The sequence below is a fragment of the Odontesthes bonariensis genome, chromosome 23 (assembly GCF_027942865.1).
Source record: "Odontesthes bonariensis isolate fOdoBon6 chromosome 23, fOdoBon6.hap1, whole genome shotgun sequence".
In the NCBI taxonomy this organism is placed as follows: Eukaryota; Metazoa; Chordata; class Actinopteri; order Atheriniformes; family Atherinopsidae; genus Odontesthes; species Odontesthes bonariensis.
This window is the reverse complement of record NC_134528.1, coordinates 30,781,719-30,796,860: the sequence shown is the minus strand read 5'-3', so window position 1 is coordinate 30,796,860 and position 15,142 is coordinate 30,781,719. Positions and strand designations below refer to the sequence as shown.

Below are 15,142 nucleotides of genomic sequence, written 5' to 3'. Positions count from 1 at the left end.
CACAGGGGGTCATTCAGACTAGATAAATGCAGCCGAATGATATTGAAAAAGAGGACAAGGTGATAACGACTGATGGGGATTGAACTGCCAGAGGTTACTGCAGAAATTCAGGAGAGCTATAAATACCTTGGGATCTCACAAGCAAATGGCAACCATGAGGAGGCCATAAGGAAGTCAGCACCACCAAATACCTAAAATGAGTAAGGCAGGTCCTGAAGAATCATCTGAATGGGAAGTTAGCATATATTCGCAGTCTGTAGGGCCCAAGGGAAGAAACTGTTTGTCAGTCTGCTGGTGTGAGACTTGATTGACCTGAAGAGGGCAGCCAATCAAACAAGTGATGGGCAGGGTGGGAGGGGTCTCCTGTGATGGCCCTAGTTTTATTGAGGCAGCAGGATCTGGACAAGTCATCCTGGGAGGGCAGAGGTCACACGATTCATTTTTGGGCGGTGTTGATGACCCTCTGCACAGCCTTCCTGTCCTTAGCTGTGGAGCCAATGTACCACACACTCAGACAGTATGTAAATACTCTTTCCACAGAGGAGTGACAGAAGGCCAGCAGCAGGTCCAGGTCCATGTTGTTCTTCCTGAGAATGCCCAGGAAGTGCAGCCGCTGCTGAGCCTTCTCTATTGGACATCGGACCAAGGTGGTGTCTTCAGCAAATTTTATGATGGCATTGGGTTGAACGGTGCAGTCTTCGGTATACAGGGCCTACAGTAAAAGGCCAGGGCCAGTACTGAGTGTGATTGTGGAGGAACGGTGGGGGCCAAGTCTGACAGACTGTGGGCGGTGTGTGAGGAAGTGCTTTATCGAGATGTCCGGAATGATTGTACTGAATGCTGTAGTCCACGAAGCTCTGCTAGTTCCCCAGGTGGCTCAGCGCTTTGTGCAGGGTTATGGCGATGGTGTCCTTTGTGGACTGGTTCACTTTGTAGGCAAACTGGTGGAGGTCGAAGGACGGAGGAAGGCAGTCCCTGATGTGTTGGGAAACCAGTCGCTACAAACACTTCATGACTACAGATGTAAGGCCTATGGGTTTGTAGTCGCTGAGGCTGTCTATGGCAGTTTTTTTTTGGAATGCAGTCATAAAAAACTAAAATAAGAATAATCAGAGCGCTTTTTTGGCAAGCATTTTCCAGAAATCTAACAATGAAACGCGCTATGGGACACGGACCCAAATGAAAAGGAAAGGTTACACCATACCTTTTTTAATATGTTCCTGGTATCCAATTCCAATTTTTTGTGAAAAAAACTGAGAATAATTTACTGTGTTCTTGTGCCTTTTAATTAGTGGTCCAAGCCCATAGAGGGCACAGGACCATTGGTGGTTCGAAAAACCAGCAGTGCTGGAACGCTATTGTTTTTGTTCTGTTTTTATTATTGTTATTATTATTTTTCTTCTGTATATGAAACTCATCACAAAGCCTAAAACAAGATTTATTCAAAGAGTTATTTACACAGCTGGCTTAAAGGCTTAAACACTAACCTCAGTTGGAAAAGAATTACACATATCTATCACATGGTGTTGCTATAACTAACCGTACATCGCAGTCAAAAACTTTTTATTCACATGCTCTTTGAATAGAAGTAATTACATCACACAGGCCTTGTTCTTTTATGCGCTAATTATTTCTTTTTGGTTTTTTTTGCTACATTGCTAAGAATGCTTAACCTATTTTTGTTAACTTCTTGAAGATTCTAAGCCTGATCAAGACAAAACTTTGCACCCTAAAAGTAAATGAGGAGCCAAAAAAATTTACTTTTCAGTTTTCTTTTTTTAGTTTTCACAAAATGTTAGGGATATTTGGCTTTCGGGGAATTTTTTGGAAAATGGAAAAAGTTCACGCTACAGTGATATCTTATCATGAATGTAGAAGCATGCACTGGTGATTTCCTCATCTCAAACAGTTTATTGAAACAAAAGCCAACAACAGTGGTGGGTATAACACAACAAAAAATTTCAATGTCTCAATAAATTGTCATGTGCCCTTGAGCATCAATTACAGCTTGACCCCAGGGCAGCTTGGGTGGGCCTGGGTGAGTGTGTGCGGATGTGTTTTTTTTTTTTTTAAATTTAAAATTTTCCTTATCTGATGTATGGGGTGACTGGGTCTGGGTCTGGGATTTACTGTCCTCTGGCCTGTTTGTGCTGTATAGCTTGACAACGACGTCTCATGCTGTTCACAAGTCGACTTATTGTCTGCTGAGGCATTGAATCCCACTCTTCTTGAAGGGCAGCCCTCATGTCATTGATGTTCTGGGGTACAGAGTTACGAGCCTCTACATGGCGACTCAGCTGATACCATAGGTTTTCTATGGTATTCAGGTCTGGCGAAAGTGCAGGCCACTCCATTTCCCTAATAATGCGACCTCGATGAGCTGGATCATTGTCATCCATGAAGATGAAATTAGGCCTGTGTTGTTCATGCAGGGGCACAATGACTGGATTAACGATGTTATTCAGGTAGTATGGGCTGGTCACTGTACCATTCACAAAGTGTAGGACAGTTCTGTTCTGACTAGACACACCTGCCCAAACTGAAACACCACCACCACCAAAGGCTCATCTGGTGACAACAGTGGCTGATGCATAGCGCTCTCCTCGACGTCTCCAACATTGTTGGCAGCCATCATTTCTCCTCAACGTGAATCAACTTTAATCAGAGAACAGCACTGAGTCCCGCTGGTCCCTCGTCCAGCACAAATTCTCCCTGGCACGTGCCCTTGCAAGTCGTCTAGCATGCAGACCACGCTGATGTAAACAGTTTCGAATAGTCTGTCAATGAAGTGGTCATCAGTGTGGGATGTGGCCAAAGGACATCCACTTCTATGCCTTTCTGTGACTCTTCCAGTCTCTCTGTGTCTCTGTTGCAACCTGCTGATGACACTCTAAGCTCAGTGGCCACATCCGTCTGAGAACATCCTGTTTGAAGCCTCGCAATGGCGAGATACTGTTGATCAATTGTTAGGTGTCATCTTGGTCTCATGTCAAAATGTGAACAGCATGATGAGAAGGACTGTTTAAATACCAATTCTAAATGAACCAGGAAATGTATTGGTCGATTCATGGATCAAACACCTGTTGTGTATTTTGCCGTTAAGCTCCTTGTTAGAGAACAGCAACCTTTGCAAACAGTACTGAAACATTGAACAGTTGGACATGTGCATTCAAAAGTTTATAGAAGGTCACATTAAAGGTAGGGTAGGAGATCCTGGATTTTGAGTCCAGCAAAGCTGCATTTTGAAAATACACAGGTCAAAAGTCCCAACCCTTTTCTTCAGATTCCCCCCGAAGCCACGCCTCTAGAGTACATGAACGCGCAATGCTTGTTCACGAGCGCTGTTCTGACAGCAAGCATCGATCGTTGCCGTATTTAGTATTTAGTATATGCTAACTATACGTTTAATAATGCTAGGTGCTAGCCAAGCTGGCTCTAGTTTAGCTTCCTGCCAAGCTTCTGGACACGCGTAATTCGTTCACGAAGAAGGGTACACGCACAGGGGGAAGGAGGGGGAGGGAGGAGCAGATTGCAGTTTGATAGACGCATCAGAATCCATTCATCGTTAACGGTCCGTTCAGTATGATTGGATACTGTTTTTCCTGGATTGTTCGTTCTAGAGGCCACTAAAACTTTTCATTTTTGTGTCAAAACTTTTAATTAATTGGTTGCAATGGGGGTGTGAAGAGTATTTCAAGCAATATGTAAAAAAATGCTCCAGAAAAAGAACCCCTACCCCACCTTTAAGTTCACCTGTAAAGGTTAGAATGCATTTTAGGTTCATCCTGAAATTTCACCCAAAAGCCAAATATCCCTTACATTTTGTGAGTAGTGTACATTTTGACTTGTTAGCTAACAATTTATGACTTATAAATTAAATAAGTGCTTCTAATTTTAAAACTCAAAAAAAAAACAAACAAACAAACAAACAAAAAAAAAAACGTACTACAAAATACTACATTTGTCTTGAAGACCTGAAATTTTCAGCAAAGATCCCTTGAATGACGACAAACATTTAGTGTCAACCTTTTAGAGCAGTTTTTTGTATTTTTAACCAAATATGCAAATTAGATCTCCATCTTTTTTTGGCCCAACTTTTATCATTACTATGATTTTTTTTAAATCATTTTGATTAGATACAGAAAAGTGCAAAATATTTCTTATTTTGTGAATCAGGCAGTCACCAAACTGTCTTACAGCAAGCGACAGTCTGAAATATCTGAATTTCTTTATTTTAGAATTTTTGATGTAAAGGTATACTTATTGTGATTCTTTTATATTTCAAGGACTTATATCAGGTACACACAAAGAAACCCACACACACTCTTTCTTCATTAGTACAATGTGAGGACAGACCGAGATAACACCCAATATGAGGACATTGATTTTGAACATGTCCTCATATTCAAAAGCCAAAACTTTCAGATCACCTAGGCTACCTGAATTCATACGACACTTTTGATTGCCTTCTACCTATGCTCCAATTTGTTTTCCTTCACTGGCATGTACACTGATCAGACATAACATTATGTACACTGACTGGTGAAATGAATAACACTGATTATCACTTCATCATAGCACCCGTTAGTGGGTCTGATATATTAGGCAGCAAGTGAACATTTTATCCTCAAACTTGATGTGTTAGAAACATAAGGGCATAGTACGGGCAAGCATAAGGATTTGAGCAAGTTTGACAGGGCCCAAATTGTGATGGCTGAGAGGATTTGATCTGCAAAACTGGAACTCTTGTCGAGTGTTCCCAGTCTGCAGTGGTCATTATCTATCAAAACTGGTCCAAGGAAGGAACAGTGGCACATATGGCTCAATCCAATAGACAAGCTACTTTTAGCTCAAATTTTTGCAGGTTCTGATAGAACGGTGTCAGAATACATAGTGCATTGCAGTTTGCTGTGTATTTGTCAATCTTCTGCTGGGAAACCTTGGTTCCAGCCATCCATGTGGATGTAACTTTGACATGTACCACCGACCTAAGCATTGTTGCAGACCATGTACACCCTTTCATGGAAACCATATTCCCTGATGGCTGTGGCCTTTTTCAGCAGGATAATGTGCCCCGCCACAAAGAAAAAATGGTTGGTCAGGAATGGTTTGAGGAGCACAACAACAACTTTAAGGTGTTACCTTCCATAATTCCCCAGCTGGGATGTTCTGGAAGAACAAGTCAGATCCATGGAGGCCCTACCTCATAACTTACAGGACTTAAAGGATCTGCTCCAAACATCTTGGTGCGGGATACCACAGCACAACTTCAGTTTGCAAGAGCGTCATCGTATACGAAAATGCATCAGCCAGTTTTTCGTATAGTTGTTGCGGTTCATCATTAGTGTTTTTATTTTCCTGTAAAATATATTATGATTTTATCTAAATTTGACAACCATACAACAACCTTAAGGTATGCAAACACCAAGTTGGGAACCATGTGACTTAAACCCTATCTCTTTAAAATAACATAATCAAGCTTTTCTCCCATGAAAATATTACATTCATGCCTTGAAAAAGCTTTGTCTCCTTTACATGCAAATCTATGTGTAGCCTATGTAAATTAGACCCACAACTATTACCAACTCAGCTGGCTGCAGCTGCTTAACTTCAACTTTGAACACACTTCCTTATTCACTTGATTAAAACAATGTGTCGTTACTTTTAGAAAAACCTTGATCACTGGCTCAGACAACACACATCCCGTAAGTTGACAGAAGATGAGAAACCCGAAGAAATCTTCCATAAAAATCCCTTACTGTCTTAAGCCCTATTCGGACGGGACTAGTTTAATGGGAGGACCTGGGGTAAAGTAATAATAACCGGGAGATCTAGTCCCGTCCGAACGCGCCATGTCAGTAAAGATAGCGGAGTATGTCGGTAAACTTTGCCGAGAATTCTACCTCCTGTGAAACGGTCCGGAGTATCTACCATAGGTAATACTAATCCCGTGCAAATGCGACCTTCGGTAATAAGTACGGAATATGTCGTCACATCCTTTTAAAGAGAGAAACAATTAGGTGTAAAATAGAAAATTACACTTAAGTTTCGTTGTGCAATCCTTTTTTTAAACTATACTTTACATTCAGGTAAAATAAGTATCCTGAGCAAAACTTTTGGTGAACAGTACTTTACATTAAGGTCAAAAATGAATAAATCTTCTGTTCTGTTATACTGTACAATACATTTTAGTAATACTTATCATTCAGGTAAACAAACAAAAAAGTCTTCTGCGTTTGTATACAATAATTTTGGAGCAGAATGCTTTATATTCAAGAAAACTCCTCCCAAGTTAGATGAATATTACAGGGATTTCTTGTCCCGTCCGAATTGGTCATTTCTTCTCCCTGGCGTCGTCTGGTTAACCAACATTACCATACGTCCCCCCACTGAACTAGTCCCGTCCGAATAGGGCTTTAGACTGTCATTAGTACACTACTGTTCCCAGGAGGAAATGCTCAATATAGCACTGAAAGCTTATTTCCCTCACGATGAGAGTTAAACTAAGTCAGCTTCAACCTAAGGTCATTCCTCTAACCAGTTCGGGGAGCGTATGTGTTTGTGTATGAAGTTTGTGATCTATGCTGACAGGACAGAAGACTACAGTAAGATGAGGTGAGTAGGACTGTGTGGGATGCTTGAATGAAGAATGAGGGTTGTATTTGTATTTATGTACCTCTTATTTCAGAGGGTCAGCTTACTGAACACAAGATTTGACTAATCTGCTTAAGATAAGACAAAATCATATCTAATCTTCTTTATTCACTTGTATAAAAACAGGTGGGTAGAAAAAGCAGAAATGTAATAGTTCTATGTTATTTCCTTATGGTTGAGAGAATGGCGTTCTTTCAGTGATGTCATATTTCTGCACCATGGTTTTACTGCCACCAGCTAGTTATCCGGAGACATCCCACTTCTTCCATTAGACCAACCACATTCAAGCATGGCAAGAATTTAACTTAGTAACCTAATGTCATAGCCAGAGTTTGGCCATCATCAGCATCAAGAACTCGACAAATAGGACAATCTCATGAAAGACCCCTTTTCACATGCCTTTCAAACCATTATTGCACATCAGTGTCATATATAGTGTGTCATATCATATGACACACTATATATGACACGGATGTGCAATAATATAGACATATGACTCATATGTCTATATTACTATGTGACAGTATAGGGGGTCAAAATTGTTACGTTACTGATACGCCTCTGAGCCTACAGGGGAGGTAGTAACATGACTATATGTATAAAATCAAGCCAACATCGCAGGTCACACCACTCTACAAAACAATGCTGTCATCGCTCAACTAATGCCGGCTTAATGTAAGGCTGAGCTGCCTTGAAATGAATTATTGAGAAGGATCAGAGGGCAGATTAATGAAGCTTTTTTTTTTTTCCCACCAAAAAGCTACAACCAAAATGTGAAAAGAGCCACCTGCCGATAGCTTCACCTGTTACGGTGTTTGCTGCTCGGAAGCAGGGGACTGCTCGGTCTGCACAGTTTACACAGCACGCAGTGATTCGAAGGGAGAGAGAAATAGCGCCAAGCGATTGTGAGGTCTGACTTTTTTTGCTGAACAATTTTGTGATGCAAATGTATTACTCTTTTTAACGCATATTGTTTTGAGAAGCAAGACGCTTTATTTTTTAAGCGCCAGCCAACTAGCCGGACTACCTTCATCAACGCCAAAACGAGGCTGGAACTCTGCTCACAGGACGCAGCAGGGGGTAAGAAAAAAATGATATTGCTAATATGGGATGTCATACAGCTTCATGTGAAAAGAGGCGAGCTATCCCTTTAAAATCTACCTCCAAACTTTGGTACATTTAAGTTATTGTTTCTATTATACCTGCCAAGGTCAGTTATAATGTCATTCATTCATTTTTTCATGCTGTCTTTATTATAAGTAGGGTCGCAAGGGTGCTGAATTGTATCCCAGGTACCATCAGGCGAGGAGGTACAACATGGTCAGCAGTTCATTACAGGGACGACACAGAAAAAAACAAGACAAACCAACATGCAAGCCTAAAGACATTCATTTGTGTTTGAGTTTTCTTTTCGATTAAAAGGCTTATTCCTTACAATGTATGTGTACTTTAAATTCATAATTGTTTTAAACAATTAATCAATAGTAATTCATTGTGACAGAAAACATATTACCACATAATACAATATGATTTCTTGTGACCTGAAGTTCTTTTGCCTACCGATGTGGAACACACTTATTGTAAGTCGCTTCGGATAAAAGCGTCTGCAAAATGACCGTAATGTGATGTAATATACAGGCCTTTAGTGTAAACCAGGTTACTCACACTCATTATTGGTATTATTGCTTATTATTACTTTAACTTGATACGTAAAACTTACCATACATAAAAAATAAATGCTCAATGAAAATGAAAAAAAAAAAAGCAATGCCAGTAATAGTGCATTTCTAAATGGGTTTTATTGTACCAGTCAAAGTACAAAGACCCAGACTGATTGTCTACATCAGAGTGGGAGAGGAAGAAACTCTCAATGGCTTGAAATTCATTTTTTCACAATTGGGGGGGAAATCCCCCTTTTCTGCTTCACTTAACAGAGATTTTTCACATTGGGGGCTACTACTTGTGAGGATTACTACATATCTTATGCTATTCTATTCTTATTACATCTGGTCACTTTCATTCAACTTGAGAGTTTCTCTGAACCTAACTTCTCACCTCACCTACTTAGTAAGCAGCTGATCATGTTGAAACCAACACAACTTGAAGTACTACAAGACAATTACCCTGAGGGCATTTCTTCTCTGACATTCCCAGGTATGCTTACAAAAAGATCACTGCCTACAGGCATGTCTACTGCACAGATGAGTGTGAAGGGTGGAGAAATTCAGCCAAAGTAAATCTATAAATAGTATGTCCAACTAATGTCATTCATTGTGGCCTTGACAGCTACCTTGGTAGCTAGCATTCTAAACAGATCAAATGCAGGATGCTGGAAAACGTTCATTCCAATGAACCAACATCCCATTAAATTGCTGGCAAGCTCTTTGCCATCCACATAACAATCCCAGCAGATCATGAGGACAAATCGAACCATAGTGTCACAGAATGTCATAAGAGTTCATTTTCCAATGATTGCTTATCAAATATACGAAACTGTAACCAATTAGCCGTAAGCTAACACCAGCATAATAACAAGATGTAAAGTCCCATAGCCACACCTATGATTAATATAATTGTTGATCAGTTATCAGCTGTCCATGCTCACTCAGAACCTAAAGACCCGCATGAATTAGTTTGATCAAAGCTATACTAAAATGACTCAAATAGTCCGTGTTAGCCAGCTCGCTAATAGGTCCTAGCCTCAATCTTCATAAAGCACCATATAGGATGTTGGTTACCATTGCTAACGTTAGCCTACTAGTAGCTAGCTAGCTTCTTAACAAAATGTCCTATAACGTAGGACAAGCAATCGAACGCAAATATTTTCTGACTAGGGATCTTAAATAAATATATTCTTACCGAAGAGTGGGACCGACACAAGCTGTGTCGGTACTCTCAATTTCCTGCAAAATACGCTCGTGCTCCGTTATACAATCCAGGGTTTCATTCTCCGCCATGATTGTTATGTACATCATTGCAGCTAATGCTAGCTAATGGTAGGGGCAGGTCAGTATGAGGTCTGGCCTGTGAGAGGCACTCTACAGCTACAGTGACTCATGGTCAGCACGTTTAAAATCCATAAAGTTTACCGCAAGTACTGTGGCTTACATGAAAACCATACTGGGATAAACATATTGTGTTATCATGTCATCCCTAATAACAGAAATGAAAAATCAAATGGGTTAGAGTTACTAGTTAATTGACCCACATTTCAAATGTTTTGAATTTTTATTTACACACACCATTCATCCCATTTTTCACCATTCATGATAGACAATCTCAAGGTTATTGTCCTTTCTTGTCGTCAATTCTTAATTCTGTCGTTTTGGGGGGGTGTTTTTGAGTACATGTAGATAAAAATGACAAACATTTAAATTAAACAAAGACATGCAGAGAAATGTCTGCCAGCCCTCACTGTATGCAAGCTTTTTATTAAAAAAAAGATGGGGATACACATAGCCTCATCAATTTCTAAGTCACCAGCTTAGAAATTGGTGGTAAAAGGTAAAAACATATACATTAGCACTCAAGAATTCTCTCATAGAACCGTTTTCCTTTTAAGTGCTTTGAATAATTCAGATAACTATTCTATAACTTTTGTTTTCCTGAATATCAACATCAACCAATGTTTTAGATAACTAATTTAGCAAGTTGGGGGTTATGAGTACTACTGGCTGTGGCTATCTAAGCTGAATATAAGAAATGAAGTGTGTAAGAGTACCTTAAGGTGGTTCCCAAAGGCAAGTCCACAGATTCTAACTCTGCAAAAACGTTCTCAAAGACCTTTTCTTTATCTTTGTTTTCTTCCTCCAGAATAGGAAGGTCAGGTAAAGCAGCATGGACCCTTTCACTGTCCATCTCTCTTTAGACTAAAAGTATCAGCAAGGACCCTCAGTGTATGTATTTATGTATGAGTGTGTGGAGGGATAATTTCCAGGGCATCTGCTATGGTCAGCGGAAAAAGAAGGTGCAACAGGAAAAAGAGACCTTGTGATTCACTGGACTTTGGCACCAACAAAACTAATTTGAGCTGGTATTTGTATGTGCTGCAGACCCTGAAGAAACAACATGACGAATTTGTACATATGTCTTTGTTAAAACTCATCATATGAGATTCACAGCAGATTTAGCAACCCATAAAGATTAGATTTGATACATATATTCAATAATGAGTGAATAAATAGCAGTCATGACATGACATCATATTTGATACAATTCTAACAGAAAATACAAAGTTTAAATACAATTATATCTAGGGCTCTGTTAATAATAATCTCTCTGACAAAGCAAGATAATTAATTCAACTTAAAGAAAGCACACTAACATGCGAAATCTGAAGCTGATGAGTTTTTTCAAAATTATGTTTTTAGAGGTCAAGAAGGTACTTGGTACTTACAATAATTCAGAGTAATACAACAATATAAAAAGGGGAAGAATCCACTTATTGAGCAGTTTTTACCTACATTGTATACTGTACCTGTGATGGACTGGCGAGCGACCTGTCCAGGGTGTATCACACCTCTCGCCCGATGACCGCGGGGATAGGCTCCAGCTCTCCTCTCTGCTTGAGGCAATTTTATTCTTTTTTTTTAATGTAATGACAGTAATGTCATTAAAAAGAAATCACCATTTTAGGTTATAGACACTTATAGACTATTATAATTACCGTAAGTGTAAAGAAAATGTGCTCTCTTGATATTAGCTAATTAGTAACTGTCAATTTTGATTATCAGAAAATGTTAATCGATTATACTTATGCAGGGGTTTTATTTTCTTTGTGTTTTCAGTGCACTTGACTCATTATTGCCTTAGGGCTCGTTTATGCTTGCACAGAGTTATCCATCACTCTCAGACCACACAGATTGATTCATTTTGTGTATTTGAGTTACTCAGACGAACGTGAGCAGTCCTCCAAAACCTTAATAGTGCATAAACCCTCAGAAAGGACACTACACTTAGGCTGAACACTGATTGGTTGAAAGTTAGTTTGAGGTGGAAACAACACATTTCATAACAAACATGATAAAGCACCAAAAAAATTTTCATTGTTTCAAAACTTGGATTTTCTCCAGGCTGCACAGTGGTGTAGTGGTTCGCCTCACTGCAAGAGGGTTCTTGGTTTAAATCCTGGCTGGGGCCATTTTGTGTGGCCTTCTGTGTTTGTATCGGTTCTTTCTGGGTACTCTAGCTTCCGCCTGCTGTCCAAAAACATGCATGTGAGGTTAATTGGTTATTCTTAATTGACCCTATGAGTGAGTGTGTGGGAGAAGGATGTCATGACATCCTCATGACATCTGGCCTAGTTACATCTTGTGCTCGGCTCATACGAATATGGGTAAAAGGTAGTATGGGCTGTTTACATTTAGGGCAGACGCTCGGCGTCGCAGAAAGAGATTGAGACCGGATGACGCATGCATGTTATGATTAAACCAGTATAAAGTTGGTTCACAGTATGAAGACGGTGGACATTTTGTACATTCTGTATGCATATTTGCTGTGACAGTTTGTTCAATAAACTCCCCAATGGACGGCTGACCAACGCGGGATTCGACTCTAATTTCTCCACAACATAATGGTGACCCCGAATTCGTGAGAGTTTGCATCTGGATCCCAGCGGAGCATGTCCTCTGTGCCCCGACAACCGACATCAGCTGTAACAAGCCGGCAGGTGGGATTTTGTTCCTACCATTACGCAGTTAATCTCTGTTAGTGGAGCACAGCTGACGGCTTCTTCCGGCTTCCCCAAATTTAAAAGAACACAGGAGAGAGACGGATCCTGCATTCGGTAAGCATTTCATTGTTACTTCTGCGCAGGGGGGCTGCTGAAATTGTAATTGTTGAAATTTTGGGCCAAGAGGAGCCATATGTTTGAATTGGGATAAAAATTGGGTAAACAGCAGCTGATGTGAGTTGTAAAGCAGACAGCTGTGGTAAGTTGGTCTGGCTTGTGTTGTTGTATTTTTGTGGTAATTAAAGGATAAGACCGTTTTTTTTTTACATTGGGCCCTTGATTTCACATTATAACATGATGTTCTACTCACCCCTGCTTGTTGTTGGTCATTTGGAGCTGTTCCGAAGATATTCGAGAGGCGTCTGGCTGCTCTCTTGAGATATTCGGCCATGAAACGGTTTCCTATGGGCAATGTTATACAGGCACAAACTATGCTGTTTATAATTTATTAATTACTCTACACTAGCACTGATAACGTGGAGGTGCGTCGCTTACTTAAAAAAATCCGGGTTACTAATTTTGAATTTTAGCCGAATGAATAAATAGGCAGCAGGTCTGTGGGCTGTCTGTGGCAGTAGCACGACGAGGACGTCAGTAACACCCACTTTACGACAAAAAAAATCAAAATTACAGTAACCCGGATTTTTTTTAAGTAAGCGACGCACCTCCACGTTATCAGTGCTAATGTACAGTAATTAATAAATTATAAACAGCATAGTTTGTGCCTGTATAAGCTTGCCCATAGGAAACCGTTTCATGGCCGAATATCTCAAGAGAGCAGCCAGACGCCTCTCGAATATCTTCGGAACAGCTCCAAATGAGCAACAACAAGCAGGGGTGAGTAGAACATCATGCTATGATGTGAAATCAAGGGCCCAATGTCAAAAAACCGGTCTTATCCTTTAAGAAGGACTAGTCGCTGCGTTCCGGCAAATGGTGAATCGGGTGAATTCAAACTGGATTAATTAATAGCTTTGAAGAAGCGGGCAGGTTGTTGAGCAATCGTCAATAGTACCTCTTGCATCCTATCAGCCATCCTTCAATGCATTGGGGGAAGGAATACTGACGGGAGTACGGGGTACACTAGACTCATTAAACATACGTGAAAATTATTTTCACTAGTCAAGGAGTAAAACGAATACTGATAATTGATTGACTGGCGAACATTAAAGTTCAACGATTGAATCAATCAGGCTTTCAAAAAAAACTCTGAAATGAAAAAATCCAGTTCTATGAGGAGCACATTTTAAGTATATATGTTTATATCATTTTATATATCTGCTTAGAACTCTTTGGAGTTATCCGAGACCTCAGTATAAAGACATTTAGAAGAAAGTTCAAATTCGTTTATGAAATTGACCACAGGAGATTATTATTAAGAGGTCACAGCGAAGCTGATAAATACACGTCAGCATCTGTTGCTTTGGTCAGAGACCATATCACAAGGCTTGTAGGGAAAACACATTTTGTATTCCATATATTGCCGACACCAACATCTCCTGAAAAATTAAAAGTCTAAATGAAAGAAATTGATAATTTAAAACTGTGAAGATTTGAACGGTGACTGACACAAAACTTTGATCGACTGACTTGGTGTGAGTGTGTGGGACCGGTCTCTGTTGTCTGTCAATGTGTGTGAAATCTGATGTTTTATGTGAATCTAAAAAAAGAAGAAAAGGAAAGGTTCTGACTCATATCATCCCTTGACTTTTGAGTAGTTGTAGTATTTTAAGTTACACTCAGATTTGCTTCATTGTTATAATTTGCTTCATTGTTATAATTGCCGCATTGATAGTTTGTTGAAATAAGGTTTTGTTACAGTGAAGAGCTGTGATTTTTAAACGCTGTGTGTTTATTTCTTTAAGATTCTGTATTTTCGTTGAGGGCATCTTGTTACTATTGATTATTGAATACTGCTGTGATTTGTGTTAAGTTTCTAAAGTTCTATTTTCAACAGGCGCGTGAAGGTGTTTGAGTTTCAGGGGGAGAGCGAGGTGCTGCGCGGGCATGCTGCTCGTGTGGAGGCGCGCCGCTCTGTCCTTGAGATTCCTGTGCTGTCTGTACACTGACAGATGTTCGTGCGTAATCACATTTTCTTTCCTTGTGTCTTCCAGGGGCACTTTATGGTTGAACTGTAATAATTATTAGTTTTCTTTAGGTAATGTGCTAATTGCAGAGCTGTTATCAGTCGAGTAAATGTTGGTTTCGCAATTCCTAAGGGAGAGTTTCTGTCCTTAGGCCATTGATTCATCACGTCATTCGACGTGAATGTGACATTCCTGATAAAGAAAGTTTTTCGCTTATGCATTGTTTCTGTATCTTTTGATTTGTAGTTTCCCTGTCCACAGCGTGTTAAATTGTATTTCTTTCTCTTTCTTAACAAATGCCATTTTGAGGTGAAGAATAGTGCAACTGTTATTTCTGTGTTGTTTGGTTTGTATTTTTTCTCTGTCCAGCTGGAAAGTTTGTATTTCTTCCTCTTTCTTAACTTGTCACAAAAAGTGTGACAAACGCCATTTTGAGTTGGGGTGTGGTTCAATTGTTATGTCTGGTTCAGTTGTTATGTTTGGGAGGAGTTAATAACAGCCTGGGAAGTAGACGTGGTGATGTGTTCATATTTGATTGGTTAGAATTCACGTGATTCATTGGAGGCAGGCTTAGAGGTGTGTTCATATTTTATTGGTTAGTAGTTACGTGTCTCAGACGTGTTTCATTGGAGATAGATTTAGAGGTGTGTTCAGATTTCATTGGTCAAAA

General features: G+C 39.8%; 1 protein-coding gene across 4 annotated transcripts in view; it reads right to left on the bottom strand.

The window, feature by feature from the left end:
- Positions 1 to 9,649, bottom strand: part of exoc6 (exocyst complex component 6) — a 104,653-nt gene extending 95,004 nt beyond the window's left edge. For all 4 annotated transcript variants that reach the window (XM_075458141.1, XM_075458143.1, XM_075458142.1 and 1 more), the window contains exon 1: positions 9,514 to 9,649. In XM_075458141.1, coding sequence (XP_075314256.1) covers positions 9,514 to 9,629 — 116 coding nt within the window. In that variant the 5' untranslated portion in view covers positions 9,630 to 9,649. The remainder of the gene's footprint in view (positions 1 to 9,513) is intronic.
- Between the last annotated feature and the right edge of the window lie 5,493 nt (positions 9,650 to 15,142).